The sequence below is a fragment of the Lissotriton helveticus genome, chromosome 10 (assembly GCF_964261635.1).
Source record: "Lissotriton helveticus chromosome 10, aLisHel1.1, whole genome shotgun sequence".
NCBI lineage: Eukaryota > Metazoa > Chordata > Amphibia > Caudata > Salamandridae > Lissotriton > Lissotriton helveticus.
The window spans coordinates 252,155,891-252,168,515 of NC_136071.1; the positions used below are offsets into that span (position 1 = coordinate 252,155,891).

The window sequence follows — 12,625 nt, forward strand, 5'->3', positions numbered from 1 at the left end:
GTGATGGCGGTGGTCCCAGCTCAACGGCTCAGATCAGGGGCTCCAATCTTCCCCTATCTCGATGACTGGTTGTTGAAGGCGAGCTCGCCCCAGGCAGTCGTCTCCCACTTTGACTACGGCCACCTCCTGCATTCGCTGGGGTTCTCCATCAACGTGCCGAGGTCATACCTGACCCCTCTCAGAAGCTCCTCTTCATCGGAGTGGTTCTGGACACGATGCAGTTCCGGGTTATCCTCCCGAACAGCAAGTCCGGGATATTCAGACTATGATTCCGATCTTTCAGCCTCTCTCCCGTGTTTTGGTCAGGATGACCCTGAGGCTGCTGGGCCTCATGGCCTCCTGCTGGTCGATCATGCGGGCTCTGCAGTGGGACTTGAAATTCCAGTGGGCTCAGCATCAGGGGAATCTGTCCGATTGCGTCCAGATCTCGGAGGGCTCTGCACGACAATCGCAGTGGTGGCTCACGAACCAGGACTGGGTCAACGGCAGATCCCTCTCTCTTCCCCAACCATAACGCACAATGGTGACAGACTCATCCCTTCTGGGATAGGGCGGCCACATGGGAGAGGCGGAGATCAGAGGACTTTGGTCTCCGGTGGAGTCCGAGCTCCACATCAACCTTCTGGAGCTTCAGGCGATTTGTCTTGCACTAAAAGCATTCCTCTCCTCTGTCCGGGGAAGAGTAGTGCAGGTGTTCACAGACAACCCCTTTGCCATGTGGTACGGCAACAAACAAGGCGGGGTGGGGTTGTGGACCCTATGTCAAGAGGCCCTCCTTCTTTGGACATGGCTGGAACATTAGTGCATATCCCCAGTGGTTCAACACTTGGCAGGTTCACTGAACGCCAGGGCGGACTAACTCAGCCGAAAGTGCATGATGGATCACGAATGGCATCTTCACTCGGAGGTGGCGCAATGTCTCTTTCAACCATGGGGAGAGCCTTAGTTAGATCTATTCGCCACCGAAGAGAACGCGCAATGTCAGCAATTCTGCGCGTTGGCATTTCCAAGGCGGCACTCGCTTGGCAACGCTTTTTGTTGCAAGTGAAGTTGGGGTCTTCTACACGCCTTTCCCCTATACCACTTCTGCCCAGAGTGCTGAAGAAGATTAAGCGCGACCAGGCCCAAGTCATTCTTGTGGTTCCGGATTGGGCACGAAGAGTCTGGTATCCCAAGCTGCTCAACATAGCCATCGATCCTCCAATCCGACTGCCTCTTCCGGAGGATATTCTGTTGCAGCAGCAGGGGACGTTTCTCCACCCCAACCTGCCCAGCCTTCACCTCCTTGCATGGAGATTGGGCAGCGGCAGTTGACGTCATTTGACTTGCCTCCTGAAGTCTGTGATGTAATCTTGGCAGCCAGGCGTCCCTCCACTAAGACGGTATACGCCTGCAGATGAAATACATTTGTGGCATGGTGCACAGGGTGATCCTTCTGTCTTTGGCCCAGCAGGGCTCTGCTCTGGGCACTCTTAAGGGCTACTTCTTGGCCATTTCAGCCTTTTTAAAGACTTCCAGATCAGTCTTCTCTTTTTAAGTCCCCTGTTGTAAATAGATTTCTTAAGGGCATTACTCATCGTTTTCCTCCTGATCCGTTTGTAATGCCTCAGTGGGACTTGAACTTCGTTCTTACTAAGCTTTTAACCCTGAAAACTGCCTTTCTGGTGGCCATCACCTTTGCGCGCAGGGTGAGTGAACTACAAACTCTTTCATCCAAGCCTCCCTTTCTGGCTGTTCATCTGGACAAGGTCGTCCTCAGAACTCGACCTTCCTGTCTTACAAAGGTGGTCACTTCTTTTCATCACTTTGCCCACCTTCTTTCCGCCTCCGCCTCCTTCAAAAGAGGAAGAGAGGCTCCACCGTCTGGATCCAAAGCGTGCGCTCTCCTTCTACTTAGATTGCACCAAACAATTCTGGGTGAACGACCAGCTCTTTGTTGGTTATGCGGGCGCTAAGAAAAGTCGGGCTGTGCACAAACTGACCATCTCCAGATGGGTTGTTCAGTTCATCAAGGCCTGCTATTCTTTGGCAAAGGAGGAGCCTCCAGTGGGGCTGCGCGCCGATTCCATCAGGGCGAAGGCAGCTACTACTGCTTTGGGACGGGGAGTCTCCCTACATGACATCTGTCAGGCAGCTACGTGGGCATCGCTGCACACGTTCACCAAGCACTACTGCCTGGACAGCCAACTCCAGAGAAATGGCTTCTTTGGCCGTTCTGTTCTCCAGGACTTTCTGGTGTGAACTTAATTTGCAGACCAACCTCTGGGGCTGGTTTTGCTGGGGTATCTATTCTAAGGTAAGGAATCTATAACTAACTGTTTCTTTCAGATGAACAAGTTACTTACCTTCGGTAACGATATATCTGTAATAAACATAGGTTAGTTCTAGATTCCTTACCGCCCCACCCATCCTCGCTATTCTGCAAACTGACTTCTAGGGTTAAGGACTTCCTTTCAGGGCCCTAGTTTTGTGCACCAGTGGTCTGTGTCTTGCATGGCTCTGCGCTTCTGGGATGGAAAATCGTTTATATCAGTCACGTCAGCGTTCGAGGGCGGCGTCTATGTAGCTACGCGACGTCATGCCGGCGACCATGACGATGGACGTGGAGTCGACCAAAGTCACCTTCCAATGCACAGGGGTACTGCTAATAAAAAACTTTCCGGATCCAGTCTGACTGGGGGTAATTCTAAGGTAAGGAATCTATAACTAACCTATGTTTCTTACAGATATATCGTTACCGAAGGGAAGTAACTTGTTCATACTGTACTGTAAATGCATTTATATAAAGCTTACTACCCCTGACAAGGCATCGCATCGCTTTTTCGGCGAGTAGCACCCTACTCCAGAACCCATTAAAGGTTCAGCGTTGAATTAGAATAGTGAAATATAAAAGTTAATTTGAGTGGTGGATATGTTAGTCAGTTATTTGGATTGAGAAGGGTAGCAGAGGGATTGAAGAGGGACAAAGGTTTGCATTTATATAGTGCTTGCTACCCCTAATGAGGTGTTCAAGCGCTTTTTTCGGCGGGTAGCATACTACTCTGGAACCCATAAAGGATTAGTGGTGAATTAGTATAGTGAAATATGAAATTTGAGAAGTGGACATGTTATTTTGATTGAAAAGGATAGTGGAGGGATAGAAGAGTGAAGGATTTAGATGTTTGTTTTTTTAGGTCATAGCAGTAGTGGGAGGCTTGGGATGAGTAAAAAGGGATGTGGAGGGGAAGAGTCAGAGGGAAGAGTTTAGAAAGGCTTGTTTTGGGGTATCAGTATAGTAAGAGGTGTCAGATGGTGCAAGGAGTTATATAGTTATATATTAATTAGGAAATTGTTCCAGAATCCCACACAAGGTTGGGATTATCCAGAATTTGAGAATGAGGAAGATTTACCTGGAAGAGAACTAGGATTACAGGTAAGTGACTTTTCCTTTTTTTTGAACTTCGTACTGTGGTTAGTGGAGACGTATTCATATCTATCTATAGAGAGGGGTTGCATGCCATCACAAAAGAATTGCAATATATCCATTGTATTTGCTTACAGAGAAACTGGGTTTTTGGTTGAAGGGTTTGGAACCCCACTTGGGCAGCAACCATAACCCTTGCGAGGCTTCACGTTGTTTCCTATTAAGCTCTCAGCTGTGGAGTGAAGATTTGTGGGACTGTGCATTAGTTTGTTTGATCCTCCGTTAGTCAAGGAGGAGATCTCTCTGATGCCAGCCAAGGGTACATGGCAGAGGGGGGGCACCTCTTGGGGTTCAGGACTCACTCTGACAGAGACAAAGAGCAGGACTCAGGCAAGCCCAGTTGCAGCAAGTTAGCCGGGCAGTTGCAGGGAGACATCTGAAGCTTTTGTTGTGTCACTGTAGCTCACACAGGAGGCCGGCCAACTGACCTTTAAAGTCACTTAGGGTAGCCTGGGATAAGGACAAGTAGGTCCAGTCTTCCATCTCAGACAGCAAGGCAATCTTTCATGCAGCAGGGCAGTCCTTCTATAACTTCCACACGTCGAGGAGTGTTCTACAGAATGGCCCTGGAGGTCCAATATTAATACCTGGTGTCTGTGTCTGTGTGTATTCGTTCTCTATCTCCTAACCCCTGCATCTGGTTCTGGGAAGTTCTTCCTCTTCCCCTCAAGATGGCCTATCCTTTGTACACCTAAGCTCCCTTTGTGTTACTGTCTGGAAGCAGTGCAAACACCCTAGCAGCAAATCCTTCTCAGTCATGTCACCTAGGACACTGGCAGAAGGCATATATGGTTGGAACCAGAAAATGTTAACTTTCTTAAAGTGACATTTTCAGAGTTGTAACTTAAAATCAGACTTCAACATTAAAGCGGATCTTAAATTGCAATGAATGTGGGTGTAAATATATATTTCTATCTGCTTACAATATAAATTAGCACATGTTAAATTTAATATGGTTACTCAGTGTTAGGCAATGGGGGAGAGAGGCCTTACAACAATGGAAAAAGAACTTTTGGAGTTTTCTCTGCCAGGACATATAAAACTTAAGTGCACAAGTTCTATTTTGTTTTGTTTAATACAATGCACCCTTCCCAATGAGCCTTTAGGGCCTACCTGCTGTGGCAGGCCTGAGACTTGTTTACAAAGGCTACTTTAGTGGATGACACTAGTAGCAATTAATTTTCCGGCCATGGTTAGATGTAGAACTATTTACCAGGGACTCAGAAGTAATAGTAAATTAAATTGTAAGTTAGTTGTAGGCCAATTTTATCGTGTTTGAAGAAGAGGTCACAAGCACTTTAACACTGGTTAGCATTGGTCAATTACCGAGAGTCCTAAAGCTAACAGAAACAAATTCAGCACAACAGGAGGGAGGAAGGCATAAGGTTTGGGGTAATTACCAACCAATGGATGTTTGTCCAACACCTATCCTGAACTTGTAACGAGTACTCATTAAAAAAACAAACATTAGTTACAATTTTTTTATTTTTTTTATTGTGTTTAGTCAGGGTGAAGGAGTCCGTCTACTCCCTGAAGAAAAATCGGAGGCTCAGAATCTACTTCCCGACAATGTTTCAGATGAAGATCAAGAAAAGATCTATGGAATTCTTGGTCAAGCAATGTGTCGACCTGCAGGGATTCAGGCAAGTAAAAATGTCCCTCAGTCATTTTCTCAAAATACCAGTTAACATGTTTGTTAGGGATTCACAGCTTGGATATACGCAACATTTTTGCTTTTGTCATACCTGTGTTTCTTATAGGATGAAAAGAAGTTGTGTGCGCATGGACCATGCGGGCACATCCCAAGGAGGCACACCGGGGTGGTTCAAACAAATGATTCCAGTGTTTTCAAACTTGATTATTTATTTTCATAATGATGAATTATTTTTTCCATGATATTGTCGTCATATCAATAAAAATTCATGATATTCAATCCATAATGAGAATGTTCAACGAAAGGCTCCTTTCGTTGAACATTCTCATTAAGGATTGAATATCATGAATTTTTATTGATGTGACGACAATATCATGGAAAAAATAATTCATCATTATGAAAATAAATAATCAAGTTTGAAAACACTGGAATCATTTGTTAGAACCACCCCGGTGTGCCTCCTTGGGATGTGCCCGCATGGTCCATGCGCACACAACTTCTTTTTGTCAATACAGGTGTTTTGACGGAAACGCTTCCAAGAAGTGCACCCAACCGATTAACTTTTGGCAAAGTTTTACTATATCTGTACTACTCTTGCAGTGCACCCTCACCTCTTACTTTTTTGTCTTATAGGATGAAGACATGACCCTTCAAATAGCAGAAAGTGATGACAATGAAGAGGACAACATGGTGGATGTGATTTGGCGCCAGTTGTTGGCCAGCTGTCCTTGGCTTGCAGATGTAGATGAGAATACCTCAGAGGGTCTAATTAAGTTGTGGAGAAAGGTTGTTGATCGCATCTTCAGCCTCTATAAATTGTCATGCAGTGCCTACTTCACCTTCCTTAAACTGAATGCTGGTCAGGTATGTAACAAAATGCAACAGTTCAGAAATATTTCTGCCTCCTATTGAGAACTTATGGCAGATGTTATGCTGTTTCTTTAAGTTTGCAGCAAACGTACGGTTGCTGTCAGATGGCATTGCTTGCGCTGGTCTCTGAGTTTGTGTGTGAAGTGTCTTGATTTGTAACTAAATGGTTTACGCTCAGGCAACCTTATTATTAAAGCCTTCATCCCATTCATTTCACGGGCTTAAGAAAATGTTTGAGATGGTCTCCCCATCTTTCTTTTTTTAAGGCATTACCACAGCCAGTTCTAGCTTTTCAAGTTAAGTGTTCACACTGGTGATAAATTCATCTTTCGGTTGCTTGTGGTTTCTACAACACTGCAAAGGTGTATAACTATAAAAATCATTTGAGAGAAACAAGCTTTCCAAACAGCATATGTTTTAAACTTCATTTTTCATCATGATCACCATTAGCACCTTGATTTGTGCTGCATACGTATCAAATCTCAATTCATAAACAAGAATTGTGAAATGTTGAACATCTTTGTTCTTACACACTCTCTACACTCCATTCTCACCCTCCTGTGGGGAAAAATATCAAACAAAGGAGTCAATACCCACGCGCAGTATCACTGAGAGAAGGAGTCACCCAGTCTTGTGACTCGAAAGACTTCGAAGAAACCCAACTTGCACAACTCTGGACCCAACACTAGATGGCAGGAGTATGCAGAGCATATGAATCTGCAGCACTACAAGCCAAGAACATATACTTACAGGTAAGTAACATAATCCTTTCATAGTATTTGTTTGTGTAGATACTCATGCTCTGCATACTCCTGCCATCTAGGGCTTGAGCATTAGGAAGTTTTCTTTTGAAGAAAGTCTTTCAAGTCACGTGATGCACTGTGACTCATCCTTAATTGTCAAAGCCTATAGGCAATAAATTATGTATTTTTCCTCCATCTGCTTTGGACGTGCATTACTGGTGCTTTGAGTTTTGTTGTTTTCTTCACTCTTCCGCACTGGCCAATATGGTGAAATTTGATTCTGATTTTCAGGTAATTGTTATCCGGTTTATTCTAAACCGCTTCCGCAGACCAACTTAACCATATGCTCCCAACGTTAGGGTCTTGGAGCCCTCTTCAAGGCCACGCATCCCTCGCCTACAACAACTTCTCCATAGAAAATGGACTCGGGTGATGGAATTCCAATACTGTCCCCAGTGCCTTGCCAAAAATCTGTTGTCCGATCACCACGAGTAATGCCACCTCTCCCCCTCCCCTGACCATGACGTTGCTAAATGCCAGGCCTCCCTCACCTTTCCCTCAAAGAAGACTTTCCAGTGTTGACCGAGAAGAAAGTAGGCTCTTCAAAAGGTGCAACTGCAGGCCTCTGATGAAACTACTGACCTTTTCAGAGAAGAGGCCCAGTTTAGTGTTGAAGAAGGTGAGAATGCTGCAGTCTTGGGCTTTTGCCCATCAGCCATCGTCGAGCCAAGAGGTGCTGCTTCCCACTGACTCTGACCATGTGGAAGAACAAGATGTCTCTTCTCACCTCCACAAACCCTGACACTCAAACGAAGACCTCTGCTACTGTTGCGAGTAGGGTCGGCACTGATCCCCTCACCAAGCTTCCAAAGAGTCCTCATACAGAGGCAGAGCACTGTCCTGGTGGGATTGAACATAGTCCTACCACAACACATAGCCTTCAGTGCCTCTGCTGCCTTCTGGCTGCGGTCAGCACCAAACAAAGGGTTTAGGGCCCACGCTGCTCCTGGCACTGGGCATGGATCATTTTCGGTAGTCAAATCCCAAGATAGTCTACAAACCTTGAGGAAATTTGAAGCCAGAGACACCCTTGATGCCAGCACAGAGGCCAATCTCAATCCAGAAGCCTCCGATGACTCTGAGGATGGCACTGGTGCTGTAACAACCATAGGCACTGAAGATTCCATCAATGGCAGGCTTCTGCAACTCGGAGTAATTGATCCTACAGAGACTGCAAATTGCAAGGAGACTATCCAGAAAGCTCTCTCCAACCTTGCCTCAAAAGAAGAAATTCAATTTCATGGAACAGCTGGCTTGGCAGCCCCCTACAGATTCGAAGCCCAAGAAACGCAAGGTAGGGAGCACCCCACTTACTCTTCCATCATCACTACCGTACCCATCACACCTCCCGGACCGCCACCTCCATTGCCCCCACCCTCACCGTAGGGGTTCCCCCACGCCTCCTATGGGGAATGCACCTCCTTTGACTCCGCCGACCATAACTAGACACCAATCGACCTGGTTCTCACAGATGACTTGAGGGAATACTACCATTCTGGACAATTACTGTTAGGATTTCAGCCTCGAATGACACCATTGCGTGTTACAAGGTGATTCAACGGGCAGCCACTTTCCTTAAAGTGTATATGCATGTTCTCCACGAGGAAGATCATGTGTAGGAAGCTGACTCTGTATACACTATACCAAAGGTAGGTATAGTCTGCACAGAGTCCAGTAGAACCCCAAAGGTAGGCAGAGGTAAAGTTAGATAGAACCTTACTCTCTATTTGTGGTAGTGTGGTCGAGGAGTAAAGCAGTATCAGAGTATAGTGTTAAGCATTTGCTGTACACATTCAGTCAGCAAATTAATTCACACACTCAGACTGAACTTCAGACCAATTGTTTTTGTATAAAAATATTATTTTAGTTATTATATTTTCTATAACCAAGCAAGCCTGGTACAGGTAAGCAATAAGTACTTGACAGTAGTAATGCTATTGAAATACAGTTTGAGCGATAATTGTGTATGCACTTTGATTTGGTTTACAGTATGGATGCAGAGAAATGCAATACTTAGTAAATGCAGTACATATATTTAAATAGGCTTTTTAGTAAAATAGCAGGTAAGTAACTTTTGAGATTACTAGGCTTACACAGAGAAGTATACCGTTTTTGCTAGATTATGCAATTTTAAAGAATTTCTTTAGTTTCTCAAACTTCACACTTAAAAACTTTTCACAGAAAAACAGTCAATGTTATCCTATGGAGGAAAATAGTGTTATCGGTTTTGAGGCAAGTATTTGGTAGTGGGAGTTGAGGTTCTGGGGGTAGACTCAGGGGTCCCCCAGGGACAAGTATGCTCTCTGGTTACACCCTCAGCGGCACTAGGGCGGCCGGGTGCAGGGTGCTGTTTCGACATCGGACGCCCTGTTGTTTTCAGTGGAGAACCTCCGCTTTGCAAAAGCACTGCAGGCTGGGAGACGAAGGTCTTCTGGGTGCGACCACCACTTCGAGAGGTAAGTTGGGAAGTTAGGGGTTGGTTAGGCACCGTCGGTTTGGGCACACAAGGCCGTAGGGCGTTGGGTGCAGGGGTGCCTTTTGGGGTCGGATCGTCTTACCAGCTACTGGTCGCGGTTGATACAGCGGTAATTTCACTGTAATTTCTCAATGCAAAACCTCATTTACCTCTAATTTAACGCTGTAAAGGTACTGGACCCTTGTCACTGTATATTACCTTCAGGAGACTTTACATAAACATGAAAAGTCAAAATACAAATATTTAAGCCAATGAAGAGAGTTGGTGAGTATTTTAAAGGTTATATTTTCTTAGTTAAAAGTGAAGTTTTTCTGGCCCTTTATTCATTAGTCAAATATCAGTCAGTCAGTCAAAAACTTTATTTCGATTTGTAAAATCACAAAAGTTAATACATAATACAAAGAGGTGAGAATATTTTTAAAATAATATATAACCAAGTTAAACATACTGGTGTATTACATAAATTTAAATCACTCCTTCCTTTAAAATACATAATTGTACAATAAATACTTAAAAACAACAAAAAAAATACAGACCAGCTAAAAGGTTCACCACAAAAAGGCTGCTTCCTGTAATGATCCTATATCCTTAATTCATATGCAATCAGATTTAGTTAATTTTGAATTCAGACAAAATACATATACGTGAGCAATATTCTGGAGAGAAAGTATAATACATAGAGTATTTACTAGCAGCTCTTCCCGTTTAAGCGAATCACCCACGCCCAGCCCAAGAACTTAGCGACGGCAATCAGAATATACTCTTCAGTGGACGTTTTTAAAATCCTGAAAGCCTCGCTACTTAATCTGGTCCCCAGATTTAGACATACTGGTTTTAACCATCTAGACCTAGGTTTTCTATAGACTGGACAGGCTAACAAAATGTGTTGTCCATCAAAGGGAGGGAGATAGAAGTGTAGATCCATTCAGCTTCCAAGCTTAATGTACAAAAATCAATTGTGGAGAATGGATCACTTGGAACTACGTGGCCAGGGTTTTATTATGCCAAATGACTTTCTAAAAAACCCTTATTTTTCTGGAAGACATAAGAGTGTACAGTATATACAGCACTCACTCAGTGTAATCATCACAGTGATCTCCATTATGTTAGGATTTGTATTTGTAAAGTACAAATTATTAACTCTAAATAGGAGTAAGACATTTCAGATGTAACAGTGTTATGAAGGGTTATTATATATTGAATATCTATATATATCTCTGTTATTCATTTTTTCATCAACGGGTACTATTGGCCCTCAAGTCTGGGAGAGTGGAGCAAAACACCACTTTCAAGTGCTGCACAAGTTGTGTGAGTACAGTCTAACCTTTTAGTCTTGGTTTTGAAGAAAGTCCCGTAGACCCGCTGGGCACAGTGGGACTGAAACATGTCGACCGATCAGTATAGTGGATCCAGTAACTAGATCCTCAACTACACAACTAAAAATTTTAATATTCTTGAATGATCTACTTGAATTAAATCCTTTTTTGAGACCATTCGAAGAATGTTTAAATTTCACTATTTTTCCTTTATTTTTTGAGCACTCCAAATTCTCTGGTCACTACTACGTTACCAGTGGTTACCTCCAGGTGGAGGTAAGCATTTGACTAAAATAACCCTATGATGATGCACTAACGCAACGTATATTAGCGGAGAACCAAGATATGCCGCTTGAGTCCCTACGTGTGTTTATGAGGGTTTTTTAAGAAAGTCATTTGGCATAATAAAACTCTGGCCACGTAGTTCCAAGTGATCCATTCTCCACAATTTATTTTTGTAACAAAATGTGTGCCAGGGGTTAGAACAGAATAGACAGTTGCCACTTTTTGTGCTACATCAGTTGCTAGTAAATACATTAGTAGGGAGTGAACCCACCCTAAACTGGTGATAAAGATTCCTGTCTTTGGGGATAGTAAAGAGATCCCAGTACCCTTCATATTTCGCTTCATGTTTAAGCTCAAGAAAGTCTCTGGACAGAGAGGGGCCCATTAGTGCAGCAAATCGCCTCATAACCAACATATTCCAATATGCTGCCTTAAATTCATTTTTTGATGGAAATACATTATCAGCAGGGGATGCCCATAAATGAGCCATCCCCATATCACAGAGTGGTCTTTACCCGTTTTAGCCACATGATTTTGCTCATACCATCAGCCTCATTAACTTCCATTATGGCCTGGGCATAATGTGAAAGCTCCGGTGTAACCCATAGCCTTCTCCAGTAGGCCACAGGCCTATAATGTGCCACGTCCACAATAGAAAACGGACTCTGGTAATGGAATTCCAATAGTGTCCCCAGTGCCTTGCCAAAAATCTGTTGTCCGATCACCTTGAGTAATGCCATTTTCAGTTTGCAGTTCTCCCTTTCGGCCTTACCAGCGCCCCTCAGGTGTTTACGAAGGTGATGTCTGTGGTCGCAGCTCATCTGTGCAGGTCAGGGGTGTCTGTCTTCTCCAACCTCGACGACTTGTTGTTGAAGGCAGGCTCGCCCCAGGCAGCTGTCACCCACCTCCAGACTGCGGCCGATCTCCTGCATTTGCTGGGGTTTTCCATCAACATGCCAAAGTCCTTCTCAGAAGCTCCCCTTCATCGTAGCGGTTCTGGATTCGACGCAGTTTCGGGTTTATCCTCCCGAACAGCGAGTCCGGGATATTCAGGCTATGATTCCCATCTTTCAGCCTCTATTCCGGGTTTCGGTCAGGATGAGCCTTCGGCTCCTGGGCCTGATGGCCTCCTGCATCCTGCTGGTACAACAGGCCAGATGGCATATGCGGGCTCTGCAGTGAGACCTGAAGTTCCAGTGGACACAGCATCAGGGCAACCTGTCCAATCACGTCCAGATCTCGGTTGGCACTGCACGACAATTGCAGTGGTGGCTCACGAATCGCGATTGGGTCAATGGCAGATCTCTCTGCCTTCCCCAAACGGAACAAACAGTGGTGACGGTTGCGTTCCTCCTGGGATGGGGTGGCCACTTGGGACAGGTGGAGATCAGAGGCCTCTGGTCTCTGGCGGAGTCCCGAATCCATATCAACCTTTTGGAGCTTTGGGCGATCCGACTTGCACTGAAGGCATTCCTTTCCTCTGTCTGGGGAAGTGTGGTGCAGGTGTTCACGGACAACACCACGTCCATGTGGTATTGCAACAAACAGGGCGGGGTGGGGTCCTGGACCCTATGTCAGGAGGCCATGCGCCTCTGGACATGGCTGGAACATCAAGGCATTTACTTGGTGGCTCAACACCTGGCTGGTTCTCTGAACGCCAGTGCAGACTAACTCAGGCGCCGGTGCTTGATGGATCACGAAGGCCGCCTGAACTCTGCTGTGGAGCAAGGTCTCTATCTGCAGTGGGGAGAGCCTTGG

The 12,625-nt window shown here is 45.0% G+C and overlaps 1 protein-coding gene across 1 annotated transcript in view; it reads left to right on the forward strand.

Moving 5' to 3' along the window:
• Positions 1-12,625, forward strand: part of SMG1 (SMG1 nonsense mediated mRNA decay associated PI3K related kinase) — a 1,634,890-nt gene that overhangs the window by 884,534 nt on the left and 737,731 nt on the right. Inside the window, exons 33-34 of the mRNA XM_078665250.1 lie at positions 4,968-5,106; positions 5,751-5,981. Of these exons, the coding sequence (XP_078521376.1) occupies positions 4,968-5,106; positions 5,751-5,981 (370 nt within the window). The remainder of the gene's footprint in view (positions 1-4,967; positions 5,107-5,750; positions 5,982-12,625) is intronic.